The sequence below is a fragment of the Sphaerodactylus townsendi genome, linkage group LG05 (assembly GCF_021028975.2).
Source record: "Sphaerodactylus townsendi isolate TG3544 linkage group LG05, MPM_Stown_v2.3, whole genome shotgun sequence".
NCBI lineage: Eukaryota > Metazoa > Chordata > Lepidosauria > Squamata > Sphaerodactylidae > Sphaerodactylus > Sphaerodactylus townsendi.
The window spans coordinates 59,262,251-59,288,898 of record NC_059429.1 but is presented as its reverse complement, the minus strand read 5'-3'; the positions used below and the strand labels follow the sequence as shown (position 1 = coordinate 59,288,898).

Below are 26,648 nucleotides of genomic sequence, written 5' to 3'. Positions count from 1 at the left end.
GTTATGGACCCTCAAAGGGTATCCCCCATTAGCTCCCATTGGAAACAATGGGGGATGGGGGCATAACTTTGGATCCCCTGAACCAAACATCACCAAACTTGTGTGGTATCATCAGGAGAGATACCCTGAAGTTTTGGTGCTGCTAGCTTTAAAAATACGCCCTGTGCAGGCCAAAAACCGAAAAAACATCACACACACAAAAACAAATCAGACAGACCCAAATTATTCAGGATACTTGAATATCTTTGGGTATACCAAATATGATATTCATCTTATTCAGGCATACAAATAATGTTATGCCCGAATAACCCAAATCCAAATTGTACCAAATATTTTTGGGATTGCTCAACACTATACCAGACAAAACAAAAACATTTTTACCCATTGGCAGAAGAAGGCAATAGAAGAGGACAGGAGAGTCTCTCTGGGGAGAGTTCCAGAATTTGGGTGGCATGACCAAGAAGTGTCACAACCTCAGACTTCTCCAGCAGACAAATTGGTACTTTGAAAGCAGAATTCTTATTTATTGATTACAAGCATAGAAATGTTGATGACTTCTTATTGACAGAACTGAATAAATAAAACAGGCAAAGCATTATATCCCCCACAGTGGCACTGTTATTCCCAACTCCTTCCCTACTCCACTTTTGGGTGGGAAGACACACTCACACACATTCCTTGGACAGTGAGAAACAGGCATCCAAAACCTACCCCCACTCCCAGCTAAAGAAGCTGTTAATGAGATAAGATACAAGCTAGTACCAGCTGGAATCAGAGCAAACAATATCCCAGGCCGCTCTCTAAGAGTGACTCTGTAAGAAATATGGCAGGGCCCTGGCTAGCATACCACATTCTACAGGGTCATGACAAGAAGGCCCTCTCCTGATATGCTACCTACCTAATCTCAGAAGGCAGGAGCAGCTGAAGAAGGAGCAGCAGTGGCGTAGCAGGTTAAGAGCTCGTGTATCTAATCTGGAGGAACAGTGTTTGATTCCCTGCTCTGCCACCTGAGCTGTGGAGGCTTATCTGGGGAATTCAGATTAGCCTGTACACTCCCACACACGCCAGCTGGGTGACCTTGGGCGAGTCACAGCTTCTTGGAGCTCTCTCAAGCCACACCTACCTCACAGGGTGTTTGTTGTGAGGGGGGAAGGGCAAGGAGATTGTAAGCCCCTTTGAGTCTCCTGCAGGAGAGAAAGCGGGTATATGAATTTAAACTCCTCCTCCTCCTCTGAAAATGTTCATAGAGGTCAGATAGATTTGTAAGACAGCTGGCAGCTTTCAGGTATGCTGATCCCAAGCCACAACTGGCTTTAAAGATCAACACCGGAACATTGATTTGTGCCTGGAAACAGATTGGGAGTCAGTGTAGACAGGCCAAGACTGGAGTAATATGGTCCCTAAAGCAGTCAACAGTCAACAGCCTGTACAAACTGAAGTTTCTGAATATTTTTCAGGGTCAACCCCATGCAGAGAACGTTGCAGTAACCTGATCTAGATGTAACCAGGGAATTCATCCTAGTGACCAGATCTTTTATGCCCAGAGAAGACCGCAGCGGATTAACCAGTCACAGCTGGTGAAAGACTGTCCTGGCCACAGCTGCCTACTGATTATCAAGCTGTAGACCTGGGTCCAATATCACTCCCAGACTATGAACCTATTTCTTCAAGGGGAGGGCAAGCCCATCCAGAATAGGTAACACCTTACATCTCAGTTCAGACTTTTCATCCACCAGTAACACTTCTGCCTAGTTGGGATGAAGATTCAGTTTATTAGCCTGTATCCACTCCAAAATTGCCTCCAGATACCTGTTCAGGGTTTCTACAGCCGCCTTGGGATCAGCTGGAAGCACAAGGTAGGTTTGCTTTTCACTTCCATAAACAGTTTCTTAGTAGAAGCAAGTGTTATTTTTTCTCTTTCATCCTAGTATTGAGGAACTAAAAATGGAGGAATCAAAAGATTTTAGTTTTAAATTACTATGACAACATTTGTAACCATAATTACCTGTTCGTGGGCTCCACTGAATGCTATGGACTTGGAGATAAGCATGCATAGGTGCAAGTTGTATAACTGTTAGAAGCAGAAGATCTGCTATCATTACAAGAGCTTTCATTTGTTCAGAACATTTCTTGTAATGTTCTTCTGCATATGAAAAGTTGAAAAACAGACAATGCTAACAGCCTAATTCATGAAAGTTTGGAGTTACTCCCAGTTCCCAAAGAAATCAATGGGAGTTGCATGTAGTTAGCAGTTATGAAAATCAGGACAAATTTCTACTTTATCCATATGCATCATTGCAGGATTTTATGCTTCAGAGCTATCTATTAAATATTCAAAAGCAGCTGTGGCATAATTTAAAAAAAAACAAAGTTTGTGTGCTAACAGTACTAAGTCCCTGTTTCATTTTAACTAACAGCTGTTGATGTTTTTTATTTCATAAGCTTTTTGTAGTGTTAAAAGACAGAGGAGAACCGAGAGCCAGTTCATTGGGAACTGACCGTTGGAACTACTGAAGGATGTGCTTCCTATCACATCAGTTCCAGAAAGCAACTGTAAGCAGGTCTACTCAGAAGTAAGTTCCATTTTATTCAATGGACTTACTCCCAGGAAAGATTTTTGAGGGTTGCAGATTTAGGCTTCAGTCCTAAAGCCACTTTCCTGAAGGGTTCCGGTTCCCGCGCGCCTTGAAGGAGGTAGTGAATTGCATCTATGCTAGCTATTTTTAGCTTTTAAAGACTTTTAAATAGTTTTTAAATGGCAGAGCCACTCAGCCCTGATACCTGCTATATTTATTGTTTTAATTTGACATTTGCTACTCTCAGCTGGAATTAACAAGCTGTTTTAACCTTGAAGTAAATATGGCCTCTGTGATTTTAACTGAAACTGCCACAATCAGCCCTCTCTAATGACAAGCTGCGATGGTAGCCTAGGACTGTTCGCATAAAACCTCTCATTTCCTCCCTTTTTTTTGGTGACACTTCTGATAATTTGAAAGATCACCAACTGCTGTCAGTTAGTTAAAATTAAACTATGGGTGCTGATAAAAGGAAAAGGTCTTTTGACAATGAGCAAGATGATGAAGACAAGATGATGAAAACTCTTACCAGCTAACAAGCAAAAAAACCTCTGCTTTTTTTGAACCTGTGATGGATGTTATCTCTGGAATCCCTACTTCCAACCATTTTGCTATATTGGAGCAAGCAGAGAACAGCATCCAAGAAACAATACATCTTAATAACACTTCAATGGGGGGGGGGGGGAATCATGCCCTGAGTCTTCACCTGCCTCTGACAAGACTTTGTTAAGCAGTTATGCTAAGCTTACAGCAGATTTTTTGTCTCTGATCCTTGAATCTACCAGAAATATTCAAGAGGTGCTATTCTTATTTTAAAAACTGACTTGGTTTTTTAAAGAACTGAGGCAACCAATACCTCCCCCCCAAACAACTTGACTCCTCTTAACTCAATCCATTTTGACTTAATTTTCACAATAGTTGCTAAATGGCTAAGAATTTCTCTCCTTGTGGCCCAATAATGCATTTTGCCTCTATGAGGATGGATGATTAGGCAAATTTTATTTTTTTCTGGAATTAGATTCTGAGTTTGGCAGAGGTCTTTCCCCACATTTCCCAGTTGATTCCCCTCATAGCACCTCTGCTTTCTTAACATATTTCTCAGAACCCTGCATATTGCAGAAGATTCTGGGGCTTGTTCTAGGATGTTCTTTCTATTTACTGTTATATTTTTATCCAGCTTTTCCTCTTTCTCTGATAAAGGGCACAGCAATGACCTAAACCATGGGTTTTTTTTTTATTCAGACATAACACTAAGCTACAGTTTAATGGCTTAGTGGCTTGCAAACTTCCTTCAAACCATGGTTGGACTTTATTGTGCTGTGAAATCCATAGTTTGTGGTAGTGCCTGGCCCATGCCAACATTGCCTATTTTTTGTTGCCCCAGATATTCTATTTCAGGATAGAGTCACAGTGTCACAGGAAGGAGAACCTTATGAAACCTGTTACTTTATGTCAAACCAGAGTAAACACACAATACAGCATCTGCAAAGATACATAGAACTACATTTGTATATTCTGGTGTAGTGTCTTATGCACCAAACCATATATGATGATTTAAGATATTATGAAAAAGTTCATAGTGTATTAGTTTTTTTGAAACAACCATTTGTTTAAAATCAAATACAGCAAATTGAAATTTCAGGAAAACTCTTGAACTGTAATATCACCAGAGTAACAAATTCTCATTTGTTTGCACAGCGCTATGTCTATTTTTGCTGTAATGGTAGCCTGTTTCTTTTCCTCAGATTGTAGCATGAAATTAGCAGAAATTGGGACATATCTTCTTTATCAGTTCAAAGAGAGAAACTTTCTATTTGGTTGCATTGCATTTAATATTGTGCAGATTTTACAGTCTACATTTTTCTTTCCTACTGAATACTACAACCAGAAGATATTCCAATTTTTGCATTTGCCAGTTATGCAGACAACATGCTTGGGTACAGCTTTGTGATGTGCCATCCAGAATTCTAACAGAAACTGTACATGTTGTACTTGTCGGTCTGTGTGATTAGGCCTCTACATATTTTACCTGTTTTCTTCTTCAAGTTGCACAACTCATCCTATAAAATGCTTTCAGTGAATCCATCTCCCTGAAGCAATAAAAAAACCTGAAATTGGTTCAGTAAGCAAACAGTGTTCTTTTTGTTTCAGAAAAAAAATCAAGAACACACACCCCTTTGGCTTACATCTTTGCTTCCTGTTGAATCCTTTGATTTTTTAAAAAGTCTTAAATGTCAATGACAGTATGATTGATGAAACTTTTGTGAAACTTTGGAGAATTTGGACAAACTCGTTTTCTCTTTAAAATTTTTACTATTTCAAGGAATCTTTCTGCAAGAGATAGGGAATGTTATTATTTTTCAAGCTTATTTGTAGCAAATATACATATTCATGAAAAACTTAAAGACATTTTTCAATTTAAAGTGTTGGACTTAATGATTCTGTGTGTGTATTAGATTAACCCTGAATTTTTCATAAATTAAGTTGTAGACTTCTCATTTCCATCATATCATGTGAGTATAACAGAGCGCTTAATTAAGTTTCAATAGAAGATGACCAGACACTCCTAGCCATATGGGTAGACAGGGTCCCAGAAGCAGGGGGCAGAGTGTTTTGAATAACTCCATCATAATCAAGGGAAATGGAGAGAGGCCAGTGGTCACTACAATAATGGTGTTCAATATGGAAATCAAGGAAATCAAGTTTTTAGGACTGACCTCTTCTTCCCAAGTTTGGAATCTGAGCACATTTTACATTCACCATGGAATATGCATGAAAATGGAAGCAGAATTGTGAATTATAGACAGCAGAGGTGTAGCTGGGCCATACTGCGCCAAGTGCACACTCTGCGCACTTTACGCCTCCTCCCGCCCCCCGGCGCCCTGTCCCCAACACACACACTTATTTAGTTCAGCCTGAAAGTGCAGGCTGGAAAAAGCAGCCTGTTCACTTGAGGTTGAAAATGGGCTGGTGGGAACTACACTTCCCAGGAGATCTTGGGGCTCGCAAGGTCTCCTGGGAAGTGTAGCTTCCACCAGGCCATTTTCAGCCTCAAGTGAACAGGCCACTTTTCTAGCCTCCACTTTCAGACTGAACTAAGGTAAGTGTGTGGGGGAAGATCTGTGGGGGAGATGGGGGCAATTTTCCGCCCCCACGTGCACGTCCGGTGTAATGTGCACCCCCTTTCCCCTTGTAGCTTCACCTCTGATAGACAGTCCCTACTTTAGATGTAGCTGTTATCTTGCAGAAGGGTGCTGTCATGGGCTCAGAGTCAGCCAGTCAGGAGTCCTCCAAGGAGGAGCACTGGCAAGATGACCCCACTGTACTAATGTCCCAGTCGACTTGGTCTTAAGCACAGCCAGAGGCCTCACTGGACACAGATAGAGCTTGCTCAAGTCAAGAGTTGGAAAAGTACTTGCAGAAGCACCTCCAGCTACTGAAGCCCAACCTAGCAGTCTACTCAGCTCACCTGAATCTGTGAGGCAGCTGAGAATTTGTACCCAGCAGGAACTACATTCTGAAAGGGTGCAGTGCATTCTTGGAAGCCTAAGACATTACAGGGAATGCTGTGAGTCAGGATCAAGACTGAGCCACAGCACAGACATTTAAGGGATAGTCCTGTAAAATGGAAGTTGCAAGAGGCCTGACAGCCTTCTGCTGCACCTGCTCAGAACTCAGACCAGATTTCCTGACCTGATCTATCTTGACCCTTGACTGCCTCTTCCCAGATCTGCATGGAACCTGTTCCTTTGGACTCAAAGTTAAACTGCTTACTCCCTCTCGTGTCTGTGACTGATAGCAGCTGTAACAACCTGACACCCTATGAACCCAGCAGGCCAGGACAGGTGCCATCAATTGTGGATATCTCTGTTCTCACCCCAAACTGCCAATGCCAGGGATATGAAATAAGGATGAAAGTGCTTTCCACAAGGTGACAACCACTAAATATTACAGTGGAATCGGTGTGGAATACTGAAAATTGTGCTTTTGACCATTATTGTTATTATTATTTGCCTATGTAAAAATCATAAGGCTTTTGAGTATCTTAGTAAATGTCTGGAACAAAAATCACTAAGTAAGGGGGACATCTGTGTACTGTGTTAGACATGGTGGTGAGATACTCATCATTAGATTGCCTGTATTTCATTAAATATTGTGGAATGGGGTTGAATTAGTCCCATAGCTTAGTGGGAAAGTTTGAATTCTTTCTATCTGTGTCCATTTCTTAATCTGTCAGTGTTATTTGACTATCTCCTGTGGTGTGGAATGGAATTCAGAGGGGATTTTAATCAAGAAAATGATATCTGTGAAAGAATTAAAAAGTCTAATCACAGATCTCCTGCAGTCACTTCAGATTTGGGCTGTGGGTTCTAATTTTAATGGCATGGACAGAAAGTATATTGAATTATGCATGTGTACTTGAAAGACACACTGGAATACTGGATAAACTATTAGGTGTACATAACTTCATTTCCATAAACATTTGAGAGACCAAACTAGATAGTCAGGTAGCATAAAATTAATCAGGCCAAAGATTTATTCAGTTCTGCATTCTGTTTTTAATAGTGGCCAGCCAGATGCTTCTGGGATGCCCACAGGTATGGCTTGAAGACAATCTTCCCCTTTTCCATATCAATCTGTCATCTGGTTGTTCCATTTATCATGATATATGCCCACTGAAATACCAACTATTGTAATTTTAATCTGCTTCTGAAGCTATCCAGTGGTCATAACCATATTTTATGAGTCCCGTAATTTGTTGTGTAATACTCCTCAAATACACATAATTCATCTATTCTGAATCTATTACCATTCAGGTTCATTGGGTGACCTCTAGTTTTGGCATTATGGGAGGGGTAGAAGGACATTCTCCCTACCTGTTTTCCCCCATCAGTTATAATTGTAAAGTGTTATGCTAAGTAGAAGAGTGCAATAGGCCAAACCATTACATTACTTCTACAATCCTGGTGGCATGCTCTGCCAAAGAATTTTTGAAATATTACATTCATAATAAATCTTTTTCACCAATCTAAGAAACAAATGTTTATCATTATTTTTATTGTTATACAAAATCTGCCAAAGTAGTAAAATTTTCAGAAATGTCAGCATCCTGTCCAGTTGAGAAATAATTTGCCAAGTAACATAGTTGTCCTTTCCAGACAAATAGACCTCTCCATTGTTTACTGAATATTCAGTTACTATGAGTACTATTTCATAAAATGGTAGAGTTATCACCATCTTTTGAAGGGGAATTAAATAGTTCCTATGAATCTGAGATAGCCAAATTTATTAACTTCCTTAGAGGCAGAAAGTATTTTCAAAGGTGAGTTTTTGGTCACATATGTTACATGAATTGGGTCAGGTACCCAGCTGGAATCTAGTGTCTTGTGTAATAAGAACATAAGAACAAGCCAGCTGGATCAGACCAAAGTCCATCTAGTCCAGCTCTCTGCTACTCGCAGTGGCCCACCAGGTGCCTTTGGGAGCTCACATGTAGGATGTGAACGCAATGGCCTTCTGCGGCTGTTGCTCCCGATCACCTGGTCTGCTAAGGCATTTGCAATCTCAGATCAAAGAGGATCAAGATTGGTAGCCATAAATCGACTTCTCCTCCATAAATCTGTCCAAGCCCCTTTTAAAGCTATCCAGGTTAGTGGCCATCACCACCTCCTGTGGCAGCATATTCCAAACACCAATCACACGTTGTGTGAAGAACTGTTTCCTTTTATTAGTCCTAATTCTTCCCCCCAGCATTTTCAATGAATGCCCCCTGGTTCTGGTATTGTGAGAAAGAGAGAAAAATTTCTCTCTGTCAACATTTTCTACCCCATGCATAATTTTGTAGACTTCAATCATATCCCCCCTCAGCCGCCTCCTCTCCAAACTAAAGACTCCCAAACGCTGCAGCCTCTCCTCATAGGGAAGGTGCTCCAGTCCCTCAATCATCCTTGTTGCCCTTCTCTGCACTTTTTCTATCTCCTCAATATCCTTTTTGAGATGCGGCGACCAGAACTGGACACAGTACTCCAAGTGCGGTCGCACCACTGCTTTATATAAGGGCATGACAATCTTTGCAGTTTTATTATCAATTCCTTTCCTAATGATCCCCAGCATAGAGTTTGCCTTTTTTACAGCTGCCATGCATTGAGTTGACATTCCCATGGAACTATCAACTAAAATGCCTAAATCCCTTTCCTGGTCTGTGACTGATAGCACTGACCCCTGTAGCATGTATGTGAAGTTTGGATTTTTTGCCCCTATGTGCATCACTTTACATTTTGCTACATTGAACTGCATTTGCCATTTCTGAGCCCACTCACCTAATTTATCAAGGTCCGCTTGGAGCTCTTCGCAATCCTTTGTGGTTCTCGCCACCCTACATAATTTGGTATCATCTGCAAACTTGGCCACCACGCTACCCACCCCTACTTCCAGGTCATTTATGAATAGGTTAAAGAGCACTGGTCCCAAAACGGATCCTTGGGGGACACCACTCCCGACATCTCTCCATTGTGAGAACTTCCCATTTACACCCACTCTTTGTTTCCTGTTTCTCAACCAGTTTTTAATCCATAGGAGGACTTCCCCTCTTATTCCTTCATTGCTGAGTTTTCTCAACAGTCTCTGGTGAGGAACTTTGTCAAAAGCCTTTTGGAAATCCAAGTAGACAATGTCCACCGGTTCACCCCTGTCCACATGCCTGTTTACACCCTCAAAGAACTCTAGTAAGTTTGTAAGACAGGATTTGCCTCTGCAAAAGCCATTCTGACTCTTTCTCAGCAGGTCTTGCTTTTCTACATGTTTTATAATTTTATCTTTAATGATAGTTTCTACTAATTTACCAGGAACAGATGTCAAACTGACTGGCCTGTAATTTCCCGGGTCCCCCCTAGATCCTTTCTTAAAGATTGGTGTGACATTGGCCATCTTCCAGTCTTCAGGGATGGAGCCTGATTTCAGGGATAAGTTGCATATTAAAGTGAGAGAACCTTGTAATGGGAACCTTGTGAACCTTTGGGAATGCTATGAGGGACAGTTTGCAGTTGGAGATGGGAAAGTGCAGAAATCACTTTCTTCTCTTCCACCACTGGAAATGCTTCTTCCATTGGTGAAACTGTTGATGCAACTTATGGTCCTATCCTGTGGTTTGCTAATGATCAGAGAGAACCAAAATACAACCCACAAGCTATTGTAGTTGGTTTTGCTTGTGGGTAGTGTGGAGCCACTGTGGTGTAGTGGTTAAGATCAGGTGCACTCTAATCTGGGGAACTGGGTTTGATTCCCTACTCTGCCACTTAAGCTGTGGAGGCTTTTCTGGTGAACTAGATTAGTTTGTGTACTCCAGCACATGCCAGCTTGGTGACCTTGGGCTAGTCACAGCTCTCTCAACCCCACCTACCTCACAGGGTGTTTGTTGTGAGGGGGGAAGGGAAAGGAGATTGGAAGCCCCTTTGAGTCTCCTTACAGGAGAGAAAAGGGGCTATAAATCCAAACTGTTCTTCATCATCATCAGCTGCAAACAGTAGCTCGGTAATCCTGGTCCGTTTTGCTGGCCTCTGTTTTTACGCCTCTGGAAATGTTTGCATATATTACATATTAATTAATGATCTGGCCAGTAGAACAAAATGATACTGTGCCTTTTATAAAGAGGTTGGAAATATATTCAGGAATTACATGTTATTTTATTTATTTATTTATTTATTTATTTATTTATTTATTTATTTATTTATTTATTTATTTATTTATTTGTTCCACTTTTATACCGCCCTCCCCCTTTCTAGTTCTGTGACTTTTTTGTTTTTGTTTTTAACAACAACATTGATTAATTTTATACAATGCAGCTATTGGGGATGAGATTTAAAGGAGAGAAATGGTACCAGGAAAATATTTAATTCTTAACCTGTTTCCCCCTGGAAATCACTGCTCCCTTTCAACTGCTTTGGGCGATGCTGGTGAAATATTATATCCCTCAGTTTTCCCCAGAAGAACCAAAAGCAGTTTGGGAAAGTGTTTCTTATGAAGAAAAGTAGGAGGTTTAAATAGTCTCCTCTGTATGCAAATACTCTGTATGCAACAGGCGTATAAACTGTTTCCTGCATGCATTGTCACTTGCCTCAATGGAATGGGCAGGTTTTTAACAGTGAAATAATGTATACATAGATCAACTCCATTTTAAGTTAAAGTGGGAGGTGGGTTGGGGTAGGAACCAGAATGCCTATATCCATAAAATTGCTAGCTACATCGATTGAACCTTAGTAGTACTAGTTTGTGCTGTTTTTTAATTATTGTCAGTATGTTATCACCACCTCTAATTTTGACTTTGGGATCGCCTAAACACAACAGTGATTATTGCTTCTACTATTAGTATGTAATGTAAACATTTTTCAGAAGATTTAACTTGTTAGAAGAAATGTTCAAAAACTTTGTCAAAATACTTATGAATACAAAATAGATTTGCTTATTTTTCCCCAAACATGTGTGATTTTTAAAAGATGTAATTTTTGTAAGGAAAATAATAAATTTTGGAACTTTATTCTTATCTTCTGTCCATTTTAATACAATGTCAATCTTTGTCACTATTTTTGTTTCAGATCTGCTGTTCAGACCAAGATGAGCTGGCACAATATTTTGATTAGATTTCTACAGTTGAGTAAGTTACTTATGATTTTTTATTTTTAAAACTGCAGCTTAAATGTCTGGATCTCAATACTAATGAGGTTCTCCATTTTGTTGCTGCTGCGTTTTGTTCAGTGTTACAGAATTTCTTTATATCTTTCAGGATATAGCCTTATTTTTTATGCTGTATTTAGTACAAATATTGAAGGTTGTCATTAAAATGTAGATTACAAACACCTTTCTAATAACAGAAGTGAGTTTGTAACGATGGCAGCATAGAAGTATTGATCCCTGTGCATGGGGGTGGGGGTGGGGGGTCAGAAGATATTAAAACTTTAATAAGCCTTTATTGGCATAAATTACAACAGTACTGAAGTACAATGACAGTACCAACAACATATGAACAGATGAGCAAAGCAAAGTTAAGCCTTCATAATTTCAAGCAGAAAATTTGCAGCTGTCTCACAAAATGTCAGATCAGTACTATTCAACAAGCAAGGTATCCTGTAATAGTCTGAAAGTAATTTGCCAAAACTAAGTCCTTATATTTGGACCTGATCTTATCATACCTAGGGCATTCAAACAAAGAGTGCATAAGCATTTCCACACTGCCATTATTACAAGGGCAAAATCTTTTGGTTCAATCAATGTTCCTGTATCTTCCAGTCAGAAAAGCCGAAGGTAATACATTAAACCTTGCAATTGTCAGGGCGCTTCTTTGTTCAGGATTAGACAAGAGACAAAAATACATTGCCATACTTCCTTGCTGGACTGCGATCAACATGCTAATCAGAGAACATGTTCTTTTAGCTGCTAGCATTAAATTTTGAAGCGCGAAGTAACTGTTCCCCCTTCTTTTTCAACATCAAATTCAAAACCAATGTGATGGCAGACTATCTGAGTATACTCCAAGAGCCCAAGCTGAGATGGATATACACAAGGGCTCGTTGTAATTCCTTCCCTTGTTCTATACTCCAAGGGAGGTTTCTTAAAATTGACTCGCAAGAGCGGAAATGCCCCCCACTGTACTATAGTGGTGCAATCCATGGAACATATAATGCTCAACTGCCCCAAATACGAGGAAGCTAGGACCAGGCTTTTGACCTTCCTTCCTGCTAAGTTTAAGGAATACTCTGTTGCTGGGAAGGTGGCATTCCTACTAAACAACTCTTCTTCTGTGATTTTAAATTCTGTAGCTAGGTTCCTTTTAGGAACCTTGGAATAATACCTGTGGTGGTTTTATATATGGAACATCTGTCTGGATAATGCTGGTTGTTATATTCGTTTTATGCCTAATAAAGGTTTTATGTATGTATGTATGTATTAAATTTTGAAACTAAGTCGAACAATTTTCGTTTAACCATTTTAAATGCTTCATAGAAGTTAAACACATTTAGTTCATCAACTGGAAGTCCAATGTTTTCCAGCTTCTTCTCTATAATGAGATACCACTTAGAGATGAAGCTATCTGCCTGCATCAGTTGAGAGTAACCAGTTGAATCTGACTGAAAGTGTGTACTTAACCAGAACTTTATAGTTCTCACCAGAGGCGTACCGGCAGAAAATGGTGCCTGGGGCTGTTTTCCGCCCTCCAGCGCCCCCCTGCCTGACCCCACTTACTAAATTTTGATGTCAATGCAGAATATGCCTCTCCTTCCCAGTGGCTTTCATTGCAATAACATCCATCTCCCCCCCCTCCTCAAATGTCACTACCAAACGAGGTGTGTGTACATACCCAACAAATGATCTGCTGGGATCTACTGCCCCCTTTCCATCAACTGCTAGCCAGATCAGGTTCCCCCTCCAACCTGTTACCAAGCTAGAAGGTCTGGGTAGAAAGCGGCCTTCTTGCATCCTTCCTTACCCAGACTCAGCCAATCCCCTTGCTTTGCATTTTTTACCAGGCTTTGGCAAATCAGGGGCTTCTTGACTCCCTCCTGCAGGGCACTTTGGGTTTCCCTTGCTCTAGATCCCGGGGAGTGCCATTTTTGCCAGACAAAGGATACCCTGCCACCCATTGAACGCACAGCAGCAGCTGCGGATTCCCCGATGCAGGCACACGAGCCCCGGTGCAGGTTGCAACCAGCAGCATTGCACATGTTGTTCCTTCAAAAGGCCAGGTGAGCCTAGGAAAGTCAAAGCCAGTCCTTTTGCAAAAAAGGGTTTGCTGGTTGCTGCCTGGAGGGGTGGGCTGGCATCAGGATGGGGGTCTCTGGCCAGGCTGGGCACATGGCGGTGGGATGGTAGCATCTGCAGCAACTGAGGGGGTCCAGGAGGGTGGAAGGGCTGGGGAGTCATCAAGGGCGGCAGCTGGGCCTCCTCCTCACTGCCAAGATCCATGGGAAGTTACTGCAGGAAGGGGTACATATGTGGCCATTTAGTCATGTGGGGGGTCCAATTTTCTGCCCCCCACTTGACTGAATGGCGTGCGTCTGGGGAGATGTGACCCCACATGTCCCCGTGGGTGGTTTGTCCCTGGTTCTCACCCATACTAGTGTTTCAGGAGTACTGTGCCCAGTTTCTATACAGATGGCCACATATAGAACACATTTGGGTAGTTCCACAATTTTCTGTAGAAATTTAGAATGAAAAGAAGTCAAAGTTTGTTAACTGTGTTAATCCATAAAATAGTTGTGAGGCAATTCTGGCATTGTATACAGTTAATGCTGCTGGAATAAACTGGTTACCTTTGCTGCAAAAAATTGCAGATGTGTTTATAGATGCTGTAGCAAGAGCTGCTTTGCATTGCGGAGACCATGACAGATCATAACTAAAAAACAATACCAAGATACTTGAAATTCTTCACTTGCTCAATTTTGTGGCCATTTATTCGCCATGTAAGAGGCTTCCATCATTTAGAAAAAACTGAAACTTTAGTTTTAGCATAGTTTCTTTCCAGTTGGTTCTCTGGACAGTAATCAGCACAATGGTATAATAGTTGTTTAAGCCCAATTCTTGACAAAGACAATAGTACCATATCATCTGCATATAAAAGAACTGGAACATGTGATATATGCAATTTAGGACTATGCCCATTTACATCAGATAGAGGTAAATCACTGAAAAATATGTTAAGTAAAAAGGGGGCTAGTATACGGGTCAGAAGATATAATTGACCACAAACATCAGCAGATGCTCAGAAAACAGGAGAAATTGTGGCTGGAGAATTATGAAAATCATATCTCAAATGCAGTAACAGCTGACATTTACTTGAAATGCTGACAGATTTAGGAAGGCTGTGCAGATATTCAAAAATTCATATCATGGACAAATATGTGGATTGCAGCTGTAAAATAGTGCAAAACACTGTAAGAACTTCAATATACAAGAAAAAATAAATTATATATTCTGTACATAAACATTCAGAAGTCTAAAATACTGATATAAAAATCAAATGATGGTAGTAAGATAATATGTAGATTTTGTACAATGCTCCCATGATATTCTGTAGTTTTTCCATGATAATTTGACCCCATGGTCCTGGCTTATATATATAAAACATATTGTTTTCAAATTAAACATTCGTGTGTATATAAAATCAAGAGAAATTATCATTTAATACTATGAGATGGATTCAATGTGCTTGCATACAGAAATACTGATTATTTATTTTCTATGATTGGATGCTAACATTTTGTTCAGTCAACAGAATCTACTGTGTGGAATTACTTTTAGCTAATGAATCTTAAGCATAACATGGCACTGTGTCTGCCTTGTTAAAGAACAGTGAAATATTCAATTGGTGGGCTGTAGTGGTGTTTCAGATATTTGAGATGGAGTCTGCAAATTGAGCTCTATGTTAACTTTTCCTCTTCTTAATGGATATGAGATGAAATATTTCCCTTTTGCTTAAGGATTTAGATTACATTACTAGAGATTTATTCTTCCGTAGCTACTATACTGCTTTCTTTATGTAAATCTTTATAAACATGGCAACTTGTCTCCTATTAAATTTTTTAAAATCTGTTTAAAACCTAATAAAACTTATCCCTGATTTTGTGCTACATTTTGTGTTTTTAATCAGTGAGTATCTGAGAACATTTTTAAAATTACCTTTATTTTTATTCACTAAGTTGTTTTGGTTCTGATTTATTTTGTTTTTACTTCTTTCTTATGGTCCTTCTTCTTTGGCTGATAATCTGTGGAAATCGTTCATTGAATGAACTAACTGGTGTGCCGATGGGTATTTTAATTGATGGGGTTCCAACTGTATTGTGTATTTTGACTGATAGTTCATTTTTATGCTATTAGCTGGACTGAGCCTGATGTAAGAAAGAGCATGATACAAAACTAATAAAATAAATTAAAATAATTATTGATTGCTTCCTCACAGAGATTTTGATCTCGTTTGCCATAGAATTTAGAGGGGGTATTCTGGAGAAACAATATTAAGTTGTATTGTCGAAGGCTTTCACGGCTGGAATCACTGGGGTGCTGTGTGGTTTCCGGGCTGTATGGCCATGTTCTAGCAGCAATGCCATACTGCCCAGAAACCACACAGCACTCCAACATTAAGTTGTCTCCTAATTGTTCAACCCCCCCTCCCCATTTTGATGTTATCTTTCCCAAACCTGGCTTAATATGACACAATCTTTCAGTCACAGTACATTTACATTCTGTGCAGATGTGAAAGTGTATATTTTTGAAATGTGGCATGCAATGACACTATTTTTTTCCTCAGCCCCAAAGCTGGCATTTCTCCCCTCCCACCAGAAAACTTTCTTAGGACTTAAAAAAAAATGAAATTGCTAGATTGCTGTAGCACAGTGTTGTCATGATTATTTCACTGATCTACTAGCATGTCTAGCCATCAAAAAGTGCTAGAGACTTTGTTATTTTTAAATCAAACCTGGGAATTCAAGGGAAATGAATAGATTGTGGGCATAATAGATTGCTGTAACATTATTATGCTATAGTCATGTAACAATTTTTTTAAAAAAGTTCAAAATAGCCATATGGTAGTAGAGGGGAAACAGTAACTGGGGGCAGGGAGAGGGCAAGGAAAGTGCAGGGGAAACTGCCAAGTGGATACTTTGTTGGTACTACAAGTAGCTCATTATTTGCATCAACAGCAAGAGCTACCCAGATAATTGTTGCAGTGAAGAAACAATAGTTGTCTTTAAGCTAATGCAGCATTATCTGCAAATCTTATAGCTTTAGGCGAACTGAATAAGCATCCTAAAATCCTCAATATGGAAGCACACTGAGATTAGAAGCAGTGTCTTATCTTGAGGTCTGAAATTTCAGGCTTCCAGTAGCCATTGACATCTAAAAAGTGGGACTGTCAATAATAATAATAATAACAGTGACTAAAGCCCTTTCCACAAAAAAAAAAAAAACAATCACAACATGGTGAGGAGGTTTCATTTTATTTTTTGCCTCCCTGCTCCACCAACAAGCTCTCTGGAGGCAGTGTGGCAGAGCGGCAGTAGCACCGTTGCCACCTATCTGGGACTTTGGATTGGGCTGCCTGTGTCAGACCAGTTGGTGAATCACAAAAATAACAAAACTGGAAGCGATATAGAAGTGGAGGCCACAGGCCCCAACCATGCACGTAGGTAAGGGGGGGGGGTTCTCGGGTTTGAACCCCCCCATTCATGTCCGAAGCTCCGCCCACCCGTTTGTGGGTTTTAAAAACATTTTAGTGCTTTTTCGGTTTTTGGCCTGCAGGGGGCGCATTGTTTGGGCTAGCAGCACCAAACTTTCAGGGTATCTTTAGGAGTCTCTCCTTATGATACCACCCAGGTTTGGTGAGGTTTGGTTCAGGGGGTCCAAAGTTATGGACTCCCAAAGGGGGTGCCCCCATCCTCCATTGTTTCCAATGGGAGCTAATAGAAGATGGGGGCTACACTTTTGAAGGTCCATAACTTTGGGACCCCCTGAACTAAAATTCACCTGAAACCTGGGAATGTATTATCAGGGAGGAGTCTTCTTACTGATAACCACCCAGGTTTTAATGAAGTTTAGTCAAGGGGGTCCCAAGAAGCTATGGACTCCCAAAGGGAATGCCCCATCCCTCCACATTGTTGCTTCAATGGGAGCTAATAGAAGATGGGGCTATACCCTTTCGAGGGTCCATAACTTTGGACCCCTGAACCAAACTTCACCAAACCTGGAGTGGTATCATTGGCAAGGAAGAAAGACTTCCTAAGATACCCTAGAAAGTTTGGTGCTTCTAACTTTAACTAATTGCACCCCTGACAGCAGAGCTTACCCCCCAATTTTTCCAGATTCTCGCTTTTAAAATCCACCCTCTTGCGACATGGATTTAAAGGAGAATCAGAGAGTACCTCAGTTTAGAAGAAGAAGAAGGAGTTTGGATTTATGTCCTCCCTTTCTCTCTCCTGTAGGAAAGACTCAAAGGGCTTACAATCTCCTTGCCCTTGCTCCCTCACAACAAACACCCCACCTGTGAGGTGGGTGGGGCTGAGAGAGTCTCCGAAAAGCTGTGACTAGCGACCAAGGTCACCCAGCTGGCATGTGTGGGAGTGCACAGGCTAATCTGAATTCCCCAGATAAGTCTGCACAGTTCAAGTGGCAGAGCAGGAAAACCCAGTTCCTCCAGATTAGAATGCACCTGCTCTTAACCACTATGTCACATTGAAAGTGATGCTGTTTCAGGGTGGGGGATAATCCACCCCAAAACAGCATCACTTTCAATGTTGTTTAACTAGGGGCCCCAGATTCTCCCTTTAAGGTGGATTTAAAAGGAAAATTTGGGCTCTCTAGTTTAAATGCCATTGAAAGTGATGCTGTTTGGAGGTGGATTCCAGCATCACAGCAGCTGCCCGGGGGCGGGGGGGGGCGCAAAACTCAGATTTTGGACCAGGCTCCATTTTCCCTCTATGCCTCAGCCCAGAGGGGAGGGGCAGGGGAGGGCAGGGCAGGGGAGTCTGCCATCCCCGACCTCGGAGAGCTGCTTTTATAAGCGCTAGGCCAGGGGCGGGGCTTGGGGAGGTGTGGCCATGCGCTAGGGGCGGGTGGGGGTGTGGCCCCACCCCGAACCCCACCCATAAAAAATCTATACCTATGTCCCTGGCCCCAACAGAAGCATTTTCATGATTTTATACATATATTTGGAAATTTTTGTTTCTTGCCTGGAATTTGTCTTCTGCTAATAAATGCTCCCTCCAAACTGAAGTTTTCAACTTTAAATCTTTTTTTCTTTTTGTGCCCCTAGATTTTCTTCAAGTGGCAATTTCCCATTGCATGGTATATCGGATTCTTCCACAAACCAATCAATTACCATGTGAACCGACTGGGAAGAATTCTGGCTTTCCTTTGTCTGTTGGAATTGCAGAACATAGTCCTAGCTCAAATGAAGAATATGATCCAACTAAAGCAAATGCAACAGCACTGGTGGCTGAAGATTACTTTTTGTGTTGTCACTGGACTGATACATACGTTAATTGCTTTGTATACACTGCAGAGATGGAAACTCACCAAATAGGTATGCTTGTAGAAGATATTTTCAAATAGCCCCTGAATCACAATGCAAAGTAACACAGCTAGAGAGGTGGGGATGATCTGAGCTAATTTGAGACAGTGGTGGGATTCAGCAGGTTCACACCACTTCGGCAGAATCTGTTGTTAAAATTGTGCTTGTAAACAACCAGTTGTTAAATGATTTGAATCCCACCACTGATTTGAGAAATCCTAGAGTACCTGCTACCTATTGTCAAACCTGATGTCAGGCAAATATAAAATCAAGACTGCCACAATCAATAATAAAGAAATCTAGAAATCTGGGCTTTGATCCAAATTAGTGTGAGTATCACTCAGTGAGAATATCAGAATTTTCCTGCCTTCCTTTTCTCATTGCTGGTTGAAGGGTCAGGGAACAGTGATGAGTATGAGGTGGGGGGGGATGCTGCAGTGGGAGGAGGGAGTCAGTGAAAACAGCCTCCATTTCTCCACTGTTGATAATACCCATCATCCAACAGAAAACATGGTTTGAGCCCAAGCCATGGTCTTACCTTCTAGCCACATTGCCATCCGCAGAAGTTGGAACTGGAGTATAGCTTGATTTGAAAAACCACAGGAAACAGCAGCGAAACTGGAATGAGACAGTAAAAGTAAAGAGAGCATGTTTTAGAACTGGGTGGGGCCAATTGATAAAAAGTGGGAACCATATAATCATTCAGAGAAGGGAATTAATCATAGCAAGCCAAGAAGCCAGAAAATATGGAATAGTTTACCACACAAGCTTCTGTTACAAGCCAGTTTATTCATCTAAAACCTTTGATGCCTATTTGCTATTGTAGAGTGTGGATAGTTGAGATTGGGTATCAAAACCTGATCAGTGCTGAGTTCACTGTGTGACTTCACATGAATAACTTTCCACAAGCTTGAGCTTGTGTTGGTTGACTTTTCCCTATCATTTGCCTAGTGGTTGTATGATTTAGCTCTGAGCCACAATGGGTGATCTAGTCCAGCACTCTGCTACTCACAGTGGCCCACCAGGATGTGAAAGCAATGGCCGCCTGCTGCTGCTGCTCCTGCTAAGGCAATATAATATAACAGCTTGGCTATTTATTTGGATATATAAACTGTCTATTAGTTTCTTCAAAATTTATATTACTTTATTATTATCCGTAGTAGTAGTAGTAATAGTAGTATTAGTAGTGTTTCAGTGGCCTTAATTTATGAGAAGATTTTGAATAATGTTTAACTTCCTATTTAGATTCAATATGGAATCTACAATTTTGGACTACAGTAAGCTCAGAGGAGTTGTTTTGTGTTGTGGGATTATCTAGTAAATCATCTTATCGAAATGAAGACTTTACAGTTAATCTCTTATATACATTGTAAGTATAATGTATGCCAAGTTTGAAATTTTCTGAAACAAGTTTCTATTCTGTAACTCTAAGTATGTATTATGTTTTAGAGTTCAATATTTACTTGCAAGTTTATTTTTCTGTGTGTTTATGGATGTGAAAGGTGGAAGAATTATGAGTTAGACCAATATTTCCAACTTTAAAAGCAAATGGTTAACATAAGAGTTATCCTCTTTGGTATACCTTTCTCAATTTGCATGTTTAATTTTAGGCAGGTCAAATGTCTCTTCTATCATTATTCTGCTTGTGGAATCATTTACTTTTAGGTCTTTCAATGTCAACTTAGCCTTCATCATCATACTGACATCTGGCACTTTACATTCCTTCAGTTATTATTGGTGTGTTTGAACTGGTTCCCTAGTCACTGTAGGCCATCCATCGGAGAGGTCAAAGCTCACAGTGAGCTAAGGCTGGCCAGGGAAGCTCACTGCCACAAGAAAAGCTTCTTTAGATCTTTGAGAGACAAACACAATTTAAAGAGGCTATAGGCCCACTGTAAGGTAAAAATGGAGGAACTATGATAGGGGACAGGGAGAAAGCAGATAGGCACAAATAGAGGCCACACTGCCCCTTCACCTAATTGAGGAAATGAGAATGATAAAAGTTGTTTTGGGTTCCCACTGGTAGATTCCACATAGCATATATATAACTAGCAGACCCGGTCACGCTTCACTGTGGCTTTCCGGGGGGCGGGGGTTAGGATGGGAAGGGAGGAGGAAGGGGAATGGCGTACCGGCTGTTCCAAGCAGCTTGGGTTGGCACGCTCCTTCTTCCTGTCCTGGTGATTTTCGATGGCTTTGTTCCAGCATGCTGATGGTGGTGAGTGTGGCGCGAAAGGGAGGAGGAAGGGGAGAGGATGACCGGCGGTTCCTGAGCCTTTGCTTTGAACGCTTCGCAGCAGGGTGGCTTGGCCGGCATGAACATGCACCGCGAGGTGAAGGCGGGCAAGGCACGTCCCCCTGCGATACGGCGGTCCCTCATTGGTCCACCCCTGCGATACGGTGGCCCCTCATTGGTCTGCCATGGCTTTCCCTAAATGTGAGTTTTACTGGGCTCTGGTGGGACCTGGCAGCCCGGTGATGGTCCAGAAACCTGCCCAGAATGGACACCGGTGGTGTGGCAAAATTTGGGGGCAAATCGTCCAGCCGTTTCCACGTTAGGGCGTGAGGAACAAATGCATGGTTAGCTTTTTATATATATAGATAGGTTGCCATCATTATAAAAGAACCTGTTTTCCTTTTTCCCTTTCTCATGTGTGCCCTTCACCTGTTCAGGCAGCGACTGGAGCCCTTGGAAACAATCCGGTTGCTTTCACACCTTCGCACGGAGATGCTTCTCTTTTTTTTATTTCCTGCAACACATGCGTAGCTGCACAGGCATAAAGAAATGAACCTCCATAGCCATGCCAATTCTCCCACAATCCAATCAGGTGCACCTGTGTAGCTGTGCATGTGCAACACATGAAAGAAAAAGAAAAAAGGACCTTCCTACAATGGATGTGTTGCTGTAGATCTATATGGCGATCATACTCACTGCCATGGGGAGAAAACATGCCTGGGGCCTTTTTTACACTGTTGGGTGCTCAAAGAATCTGCTAACAACGTTCTGTGTGACCTGCACAGAATGGCAGGTGGGCAGATTCCCCCTGGCACAGTGAACACCGTGGAACCTAAAGTTAATGGGTGGAAGGGAGGGAAACAAAGTGTCTCCTGCCTATTGTGTTCATGCTGGAGTGCCTCCAACCCGGAATTGTGCACAAGGATTGTTAGTTTAGCAATTTTTGAAAATACTGGGTTGACAGGCATAAAACAGGACAAACTTGTTGTGGGAACAGGATCTGTGTGAAGTTCCACCACAAAATGGTTTTTATAATGTCCTGTGCAGAATCCACCACTGTGGAGGAAGGCAGAAATAAATGAAGTAAACAATGAATATAGCTAAAGATGGCAGGCAGGTAAAATATAGGGGCATGGGTAGGAAGGAAATGAGGAAGCAGGGGAACAGGAGAGGACTGCCAGCAAGAAAGAAAGAGGAAATGAGAAGGGAGATACAGTGGAAAGTGAAGTGCCCAATCTTTGCAGGTTCTCTATTGTGCAATTGGGCCCAGCTGGCACCACACAACTGGGCCACAGCATGCTTGGGCGGAGACTGCCAGAGAGTGAAGGAGGGAAAGCTGATGAGGTGTGAAGGTATGAGGGAGAAAAGGAAGCAGGAAAAAATGTGGCTGTGGGGTTTTCAGGGTAGGTTAAACAGGTAATACTGGGAAAGGAAAAATGAGATGTCCCCACAAAATTACTTGTACCCCAGTTGTAACATAAAATGTGAAGAACTGCACTCAGGGAATGGCATTGCCATAGCAGTTACACACATTTTGCCTCATGTTGCATGGACAAATATTAGATCCTGGAACAGGAATGAAACTATTGAACTTTAATAAAGTTGTAAAAGTCATGTTTCCTTGGATCAGATTTGGATAAACAGAATAAAAAAATATAACTCAGCAGTTTGGTTTGAATCTGCATTCTTATGCTGGCAAGGAGAAATAGTAGAATGTTCCAATTGCCACTTTCCCTTTTTTCCTACTAAGCAAAATCAGCTGTGGTTTGTTTGCTTTAGTTGTACCATCTCACTTTTTTTCCCTTTGGGGCTTTTGTACAAAAATTATTAACCAATATAGTTTTGTAGAAAAAATATAAAATATTAGAAAAAGGATTATACATATTTGGCTGCTGGGGATGCCTTTGGTAACATCTTAGGTATTTATAACTTCTTCTAAACAATCTGAGGTCAGGCAGGAGAAGTTAAGAACAATGGTTGAGTCCCTGAAGCACAGTAAATCCCAACCTAGAATTATACAGCTAGAAGAGGTCATACAAGCCATCAAGTCCAACCCCTGCTCCAAGCAGTACCAGCCTAGAGCAACCCTGACAAGTGTTTGTTCAGCCGCTGCTTAAAGACTTCCAGTGAAGGGGAGTTTATCATCTCCCTAGGTAGCTAATTCCACTGTTGAACAACTCTTACTGTAAAAACATTTTTCCTAATATCTGGCAGGTACTTTTCTACCTGCAACTTAAACCTATTATTGTGAGTCCCGTCCTCTGCTGCCAACAGGAACAGCTGCCTGCCCTCCTCTGACAGCATACTTAAAGAAAGCAGTTATGTCTCCCCTCAACCTCCATTTCTCCAGACGAAATATTCCCAAGTCCCTCAGCCTTTCCTCATAGGACTTGGTCTCTAGTCCCCTGATTATCCCTATTGCTCTCTTCTGCACCCACTCCATTCTGCTCACGTACTTTTTGAAATGAGGCCTCCAGAACTGCACACAATATTCCAGGTATGGCCTGATCAATGCAGTGTAGATAGGGACTATGAGACCTTTAATTTTGGTGTTATGCCTCTGTTGATACACCCCAATATCACATTAGCCTTTTTGTTGCTGCATCACACTGGCTGCTCATAGTTCAATTATGGTTCACCCCAAGTTCTTATTCACCTGCACTGCTACCCAAAGATGTATCTCCCATCCAGTATTCATATTCCTCATTTTTGTTACCCAGATATAGAATTCTGCACTTATCCTTGTTGAATTGCACCTTGTTCACATCTGCCCATATTCCCACTGTGTTCAAATCTCATTGAATTCCATGGCTGGAAGTTTCTGTTATGAATTCCTGTTTTAAAGATTGGTTTTCTAAAATTGTTTTTGTGGGGAGGGGAATGTCTATCATATTTAGCCTACCTCTACATTAATTAAGAACTGCGCTTTTAATAGAATAGGAAATAGGAATTAGGGCTGTGCTATATGCTGGCAATAGGGTGGAGTGAGCCAGCCAGGGTTGCTAATGCTTTTAGCACTCTATGACTGTATTAGTGCTCAAAACAAGTTGCCACATAGGCCTTTTTGCCTTAACTGTACATCTTACATTCAGTGTATGTCTGATCACAGCACAGCTGATGGATGTGACTGGCATCCATCTCGCTACTAAATTGATACTGCACAAAATCCTTATCCTTAAAGATTTTTTTTCAATGAAGGGTAACTTTTCCATGAGAAATTCTGCTCTAAAATCAAAATAGAATGGACTGAATCCTGGTCATTAAGGTATGCCATTATAGTGTTTTTTTCTTTTGCAGTTAGGAAAAAATTATGCAGAAGCAAGTTTTGGGTGTCTCAAACCAAGACTATGCTAACTTTGTGGGTAAAACATGGCCTTGAGAACACTCATGTATCGTCTATTGCTGAAATACTATAGAAACAGCAATGGTGTTTTGATTGATTCACCCACCCACCCACCCTATTCAGGGCCACAGCACCATAGAAAAAACAGCTTGAAAAAGGCTCATGCTATGCCTGTGGGCTGTTACGCATGTCTTATTATTCCTGGATTTATTGCTACTGCACTTTTGAAATGTTCTGCATGTTTTTGGGTCCTATCTGAAGTTGGTTCAGGTTCCGTTTGTGATTTTCCTGTTTCTTCCCCAAGAAGTTATACAGCGAGCTTTTCTCTTAAAGTGAGGCTTCATTGGATTGACTCTATGTGCAAAAAGCTTTCCCCAAATTTGTTGTCAATGCAAATGCATTCCCCAATGGTATCCACTGTTCTAATCCATGCTCTTCTATCCTCCCCATGCCTTTCCATGAAGGAATCTTTAAAAATAAAACTATTTTGTTGAAATGGTTAGGCTAGAAATAGAAATCAAATAATCCAAAACACAAGCCCATAGCTTGCCTATATTGTTTTAAAACGAATGAGATCTTTTGTATTATGGAAAAGTTTTTGTGTGCAGATGTGTGGATGTTCGCTCACCATTGACCACTGACACATTTCTTAGTTGGATGCAATTGGCTGCAGCCCAAACTGTTCAGACCTGCATTGCCCCTGCAGAGCAATGAGAGCAAAGCGCTCCGCTTGCTTGCAGCCTCGAAAAGAGGCCGAACTGGGCCGGGCGCTGCCTTAAATAGGCACACCCAGCTCCCCTGTCACGTGACGGTTCCCCTATCATGTAACACCTCCGGGTGATCGGCTCGAGGGAGGCGAGCACCTGCTCATTCCTCCCCTGCCCCAACAGTGCCCCAGGTAAGTCTGGGGGCACATTTTTAAAGACATATAGGGCAGTACTGGGTTTTACTTCAGTTCCAGGAAGCCTTCTTAAGTAATAAGGATTGTGCAAGATCTTTTTCATATGTTACATACATATATCCCCTCTTTAATGACAGGTTTATTAAGATGATTCGATTATTCATAGGTTTAGGCAGAAAGTGAGAATGAAAATACTTTGTATCACCCATTTCAGCATTAACCTATTGTGTTTGAATTATGTCCATTAATTAAATTGAGGCTACTAATTTTGAATTAAGTTTGCTAATTAAATTAAGGCTACTAATTTTGTAACTGACTAACAATTCTATGGCAATGGCAGAGGAGCATAGGGGGTGGACTGACCCCAATGCCGGTGTATCTGGCAGATATACTGGCATAAGGGCAATTTACATCAGAGCAGAGCCCCAGTGCTGCTGTTTCAGTTTTGCATGCCAGAGCAACTGTGCAGTGGCTATGCACCAGTGCATCTGCAATGCAAGGTGCTGCACCTGCACAAAAGAGAATGGCTCGGGGTAGGGACAAACTTTGTGCATTCCACGTAGCCTTTCAGCCAAGGAATGTCTCCTGTCCTTTCCAGGAACCAGTGGTGCTGCCCAGCCAGGGGTGTACTGCCCACAAGGACGCCGGGGGGGGGTTCCCAAATGACTCCTGGAGTGCAATGAGAGTAGGGCAATCCCGAAGCCTTAGCCTAAAGATGGTGACAAGAGCGGCCTGCTGCTGCCAGGAGCCGACCTGTAGCTGTGGTGCCTGTCCAAGCGTGGGGAGGGCAGGAGGCAGCCTTTAGCAAGGTGGGGGGCGGCTTGGATGGGTGCTATGGCAGCAGGCTAGCCCAGGAGCTGGCCTGCCATTGCAGTGACCATCTGAGCCACCCCCAAGTCCTTCCCCTGAGCACTAGGAGAGCGAAGGGTGTGTGTGCAGGGGCTGGGGGTACTCCTGGAGCAGGTGTTGTCCCCAGGTGCCATATCCCCCCAATATGCCTCTGCCCCCAGCCCTTTAAATACCCCAGCCAAGGCACAGCACACCTCAGTAGGTAAGGTGCACCACGTGGAATGCTGTCACATAGCTACTTGCCATGAGTGCTTAAAGTGAGCAGCACGACATTACAGAGACCAGAAAAAGCACAGAGAGTGTACTTAGCACAATGGGTGAGCACTTTGCACAAACACCTAGCCTAGAGGGCAAAGACCACATCCCTATGGCTCACCTTTATCAGTTCAGAACCCTTACAAGTACCCCATCTCCTCTGGCAGTAATGGACAGAGTGGATGCACACTGTCAGGTAAGCTGGGGGTTGGGGACTCCTTTCTCAACCTTATTTATTTATTATTTATTTATTAATTGGGTTTATAAACCGCCCTCCCCCGAAGGGAACCTTCTTCCTCCCCTTTCCCTTCCCACTTGGCTGTAAGTCTCCTGACCATGTTACCTCTCTTACCTGTGTCTGGCTGCTAGCAGGGCTGGTAGGAGCCCCGAACAACTCCCCACACATGGAGATTTGGTATATGAGGACTGGTGCA

At 41.8% G+C, this 26,648-nt stretch overlaps 1 protein-coding gene across 1 annotated transcript in view; it reads left to right on the top strand.

Annotated features, from left to right (window-relative positions):
- LEPR (leptin receptor) overlaps positions 1–26,648 on the top strand; it is a 90,725-nt gene that overhangs the window by 12,006 nt on the left and 52,071 nt on the right. Inside the window, exons 3-6 of the mRNA XM_048498469.1 lie at positions 7,143–7,174; positions 11,168–11,226; positions 18,373–18,642; positions 19,876–19,999. Of these exons, the coding sequence (XP_048354426.1) occupies positions 11,187–11,226; positions 18,373–18,642; positions 19,876–19,999 (434 nt within the window). The 5' untranslated portion in view covers positions 7,143–7,174; positions 11,168–11,186. The remainder of the gene's footprint in view (positions 1–7,142; positions 7,175–11,167; positions 11,227–18,372; positions 18,643–19,875; positions 20,000–26,648) is intronic.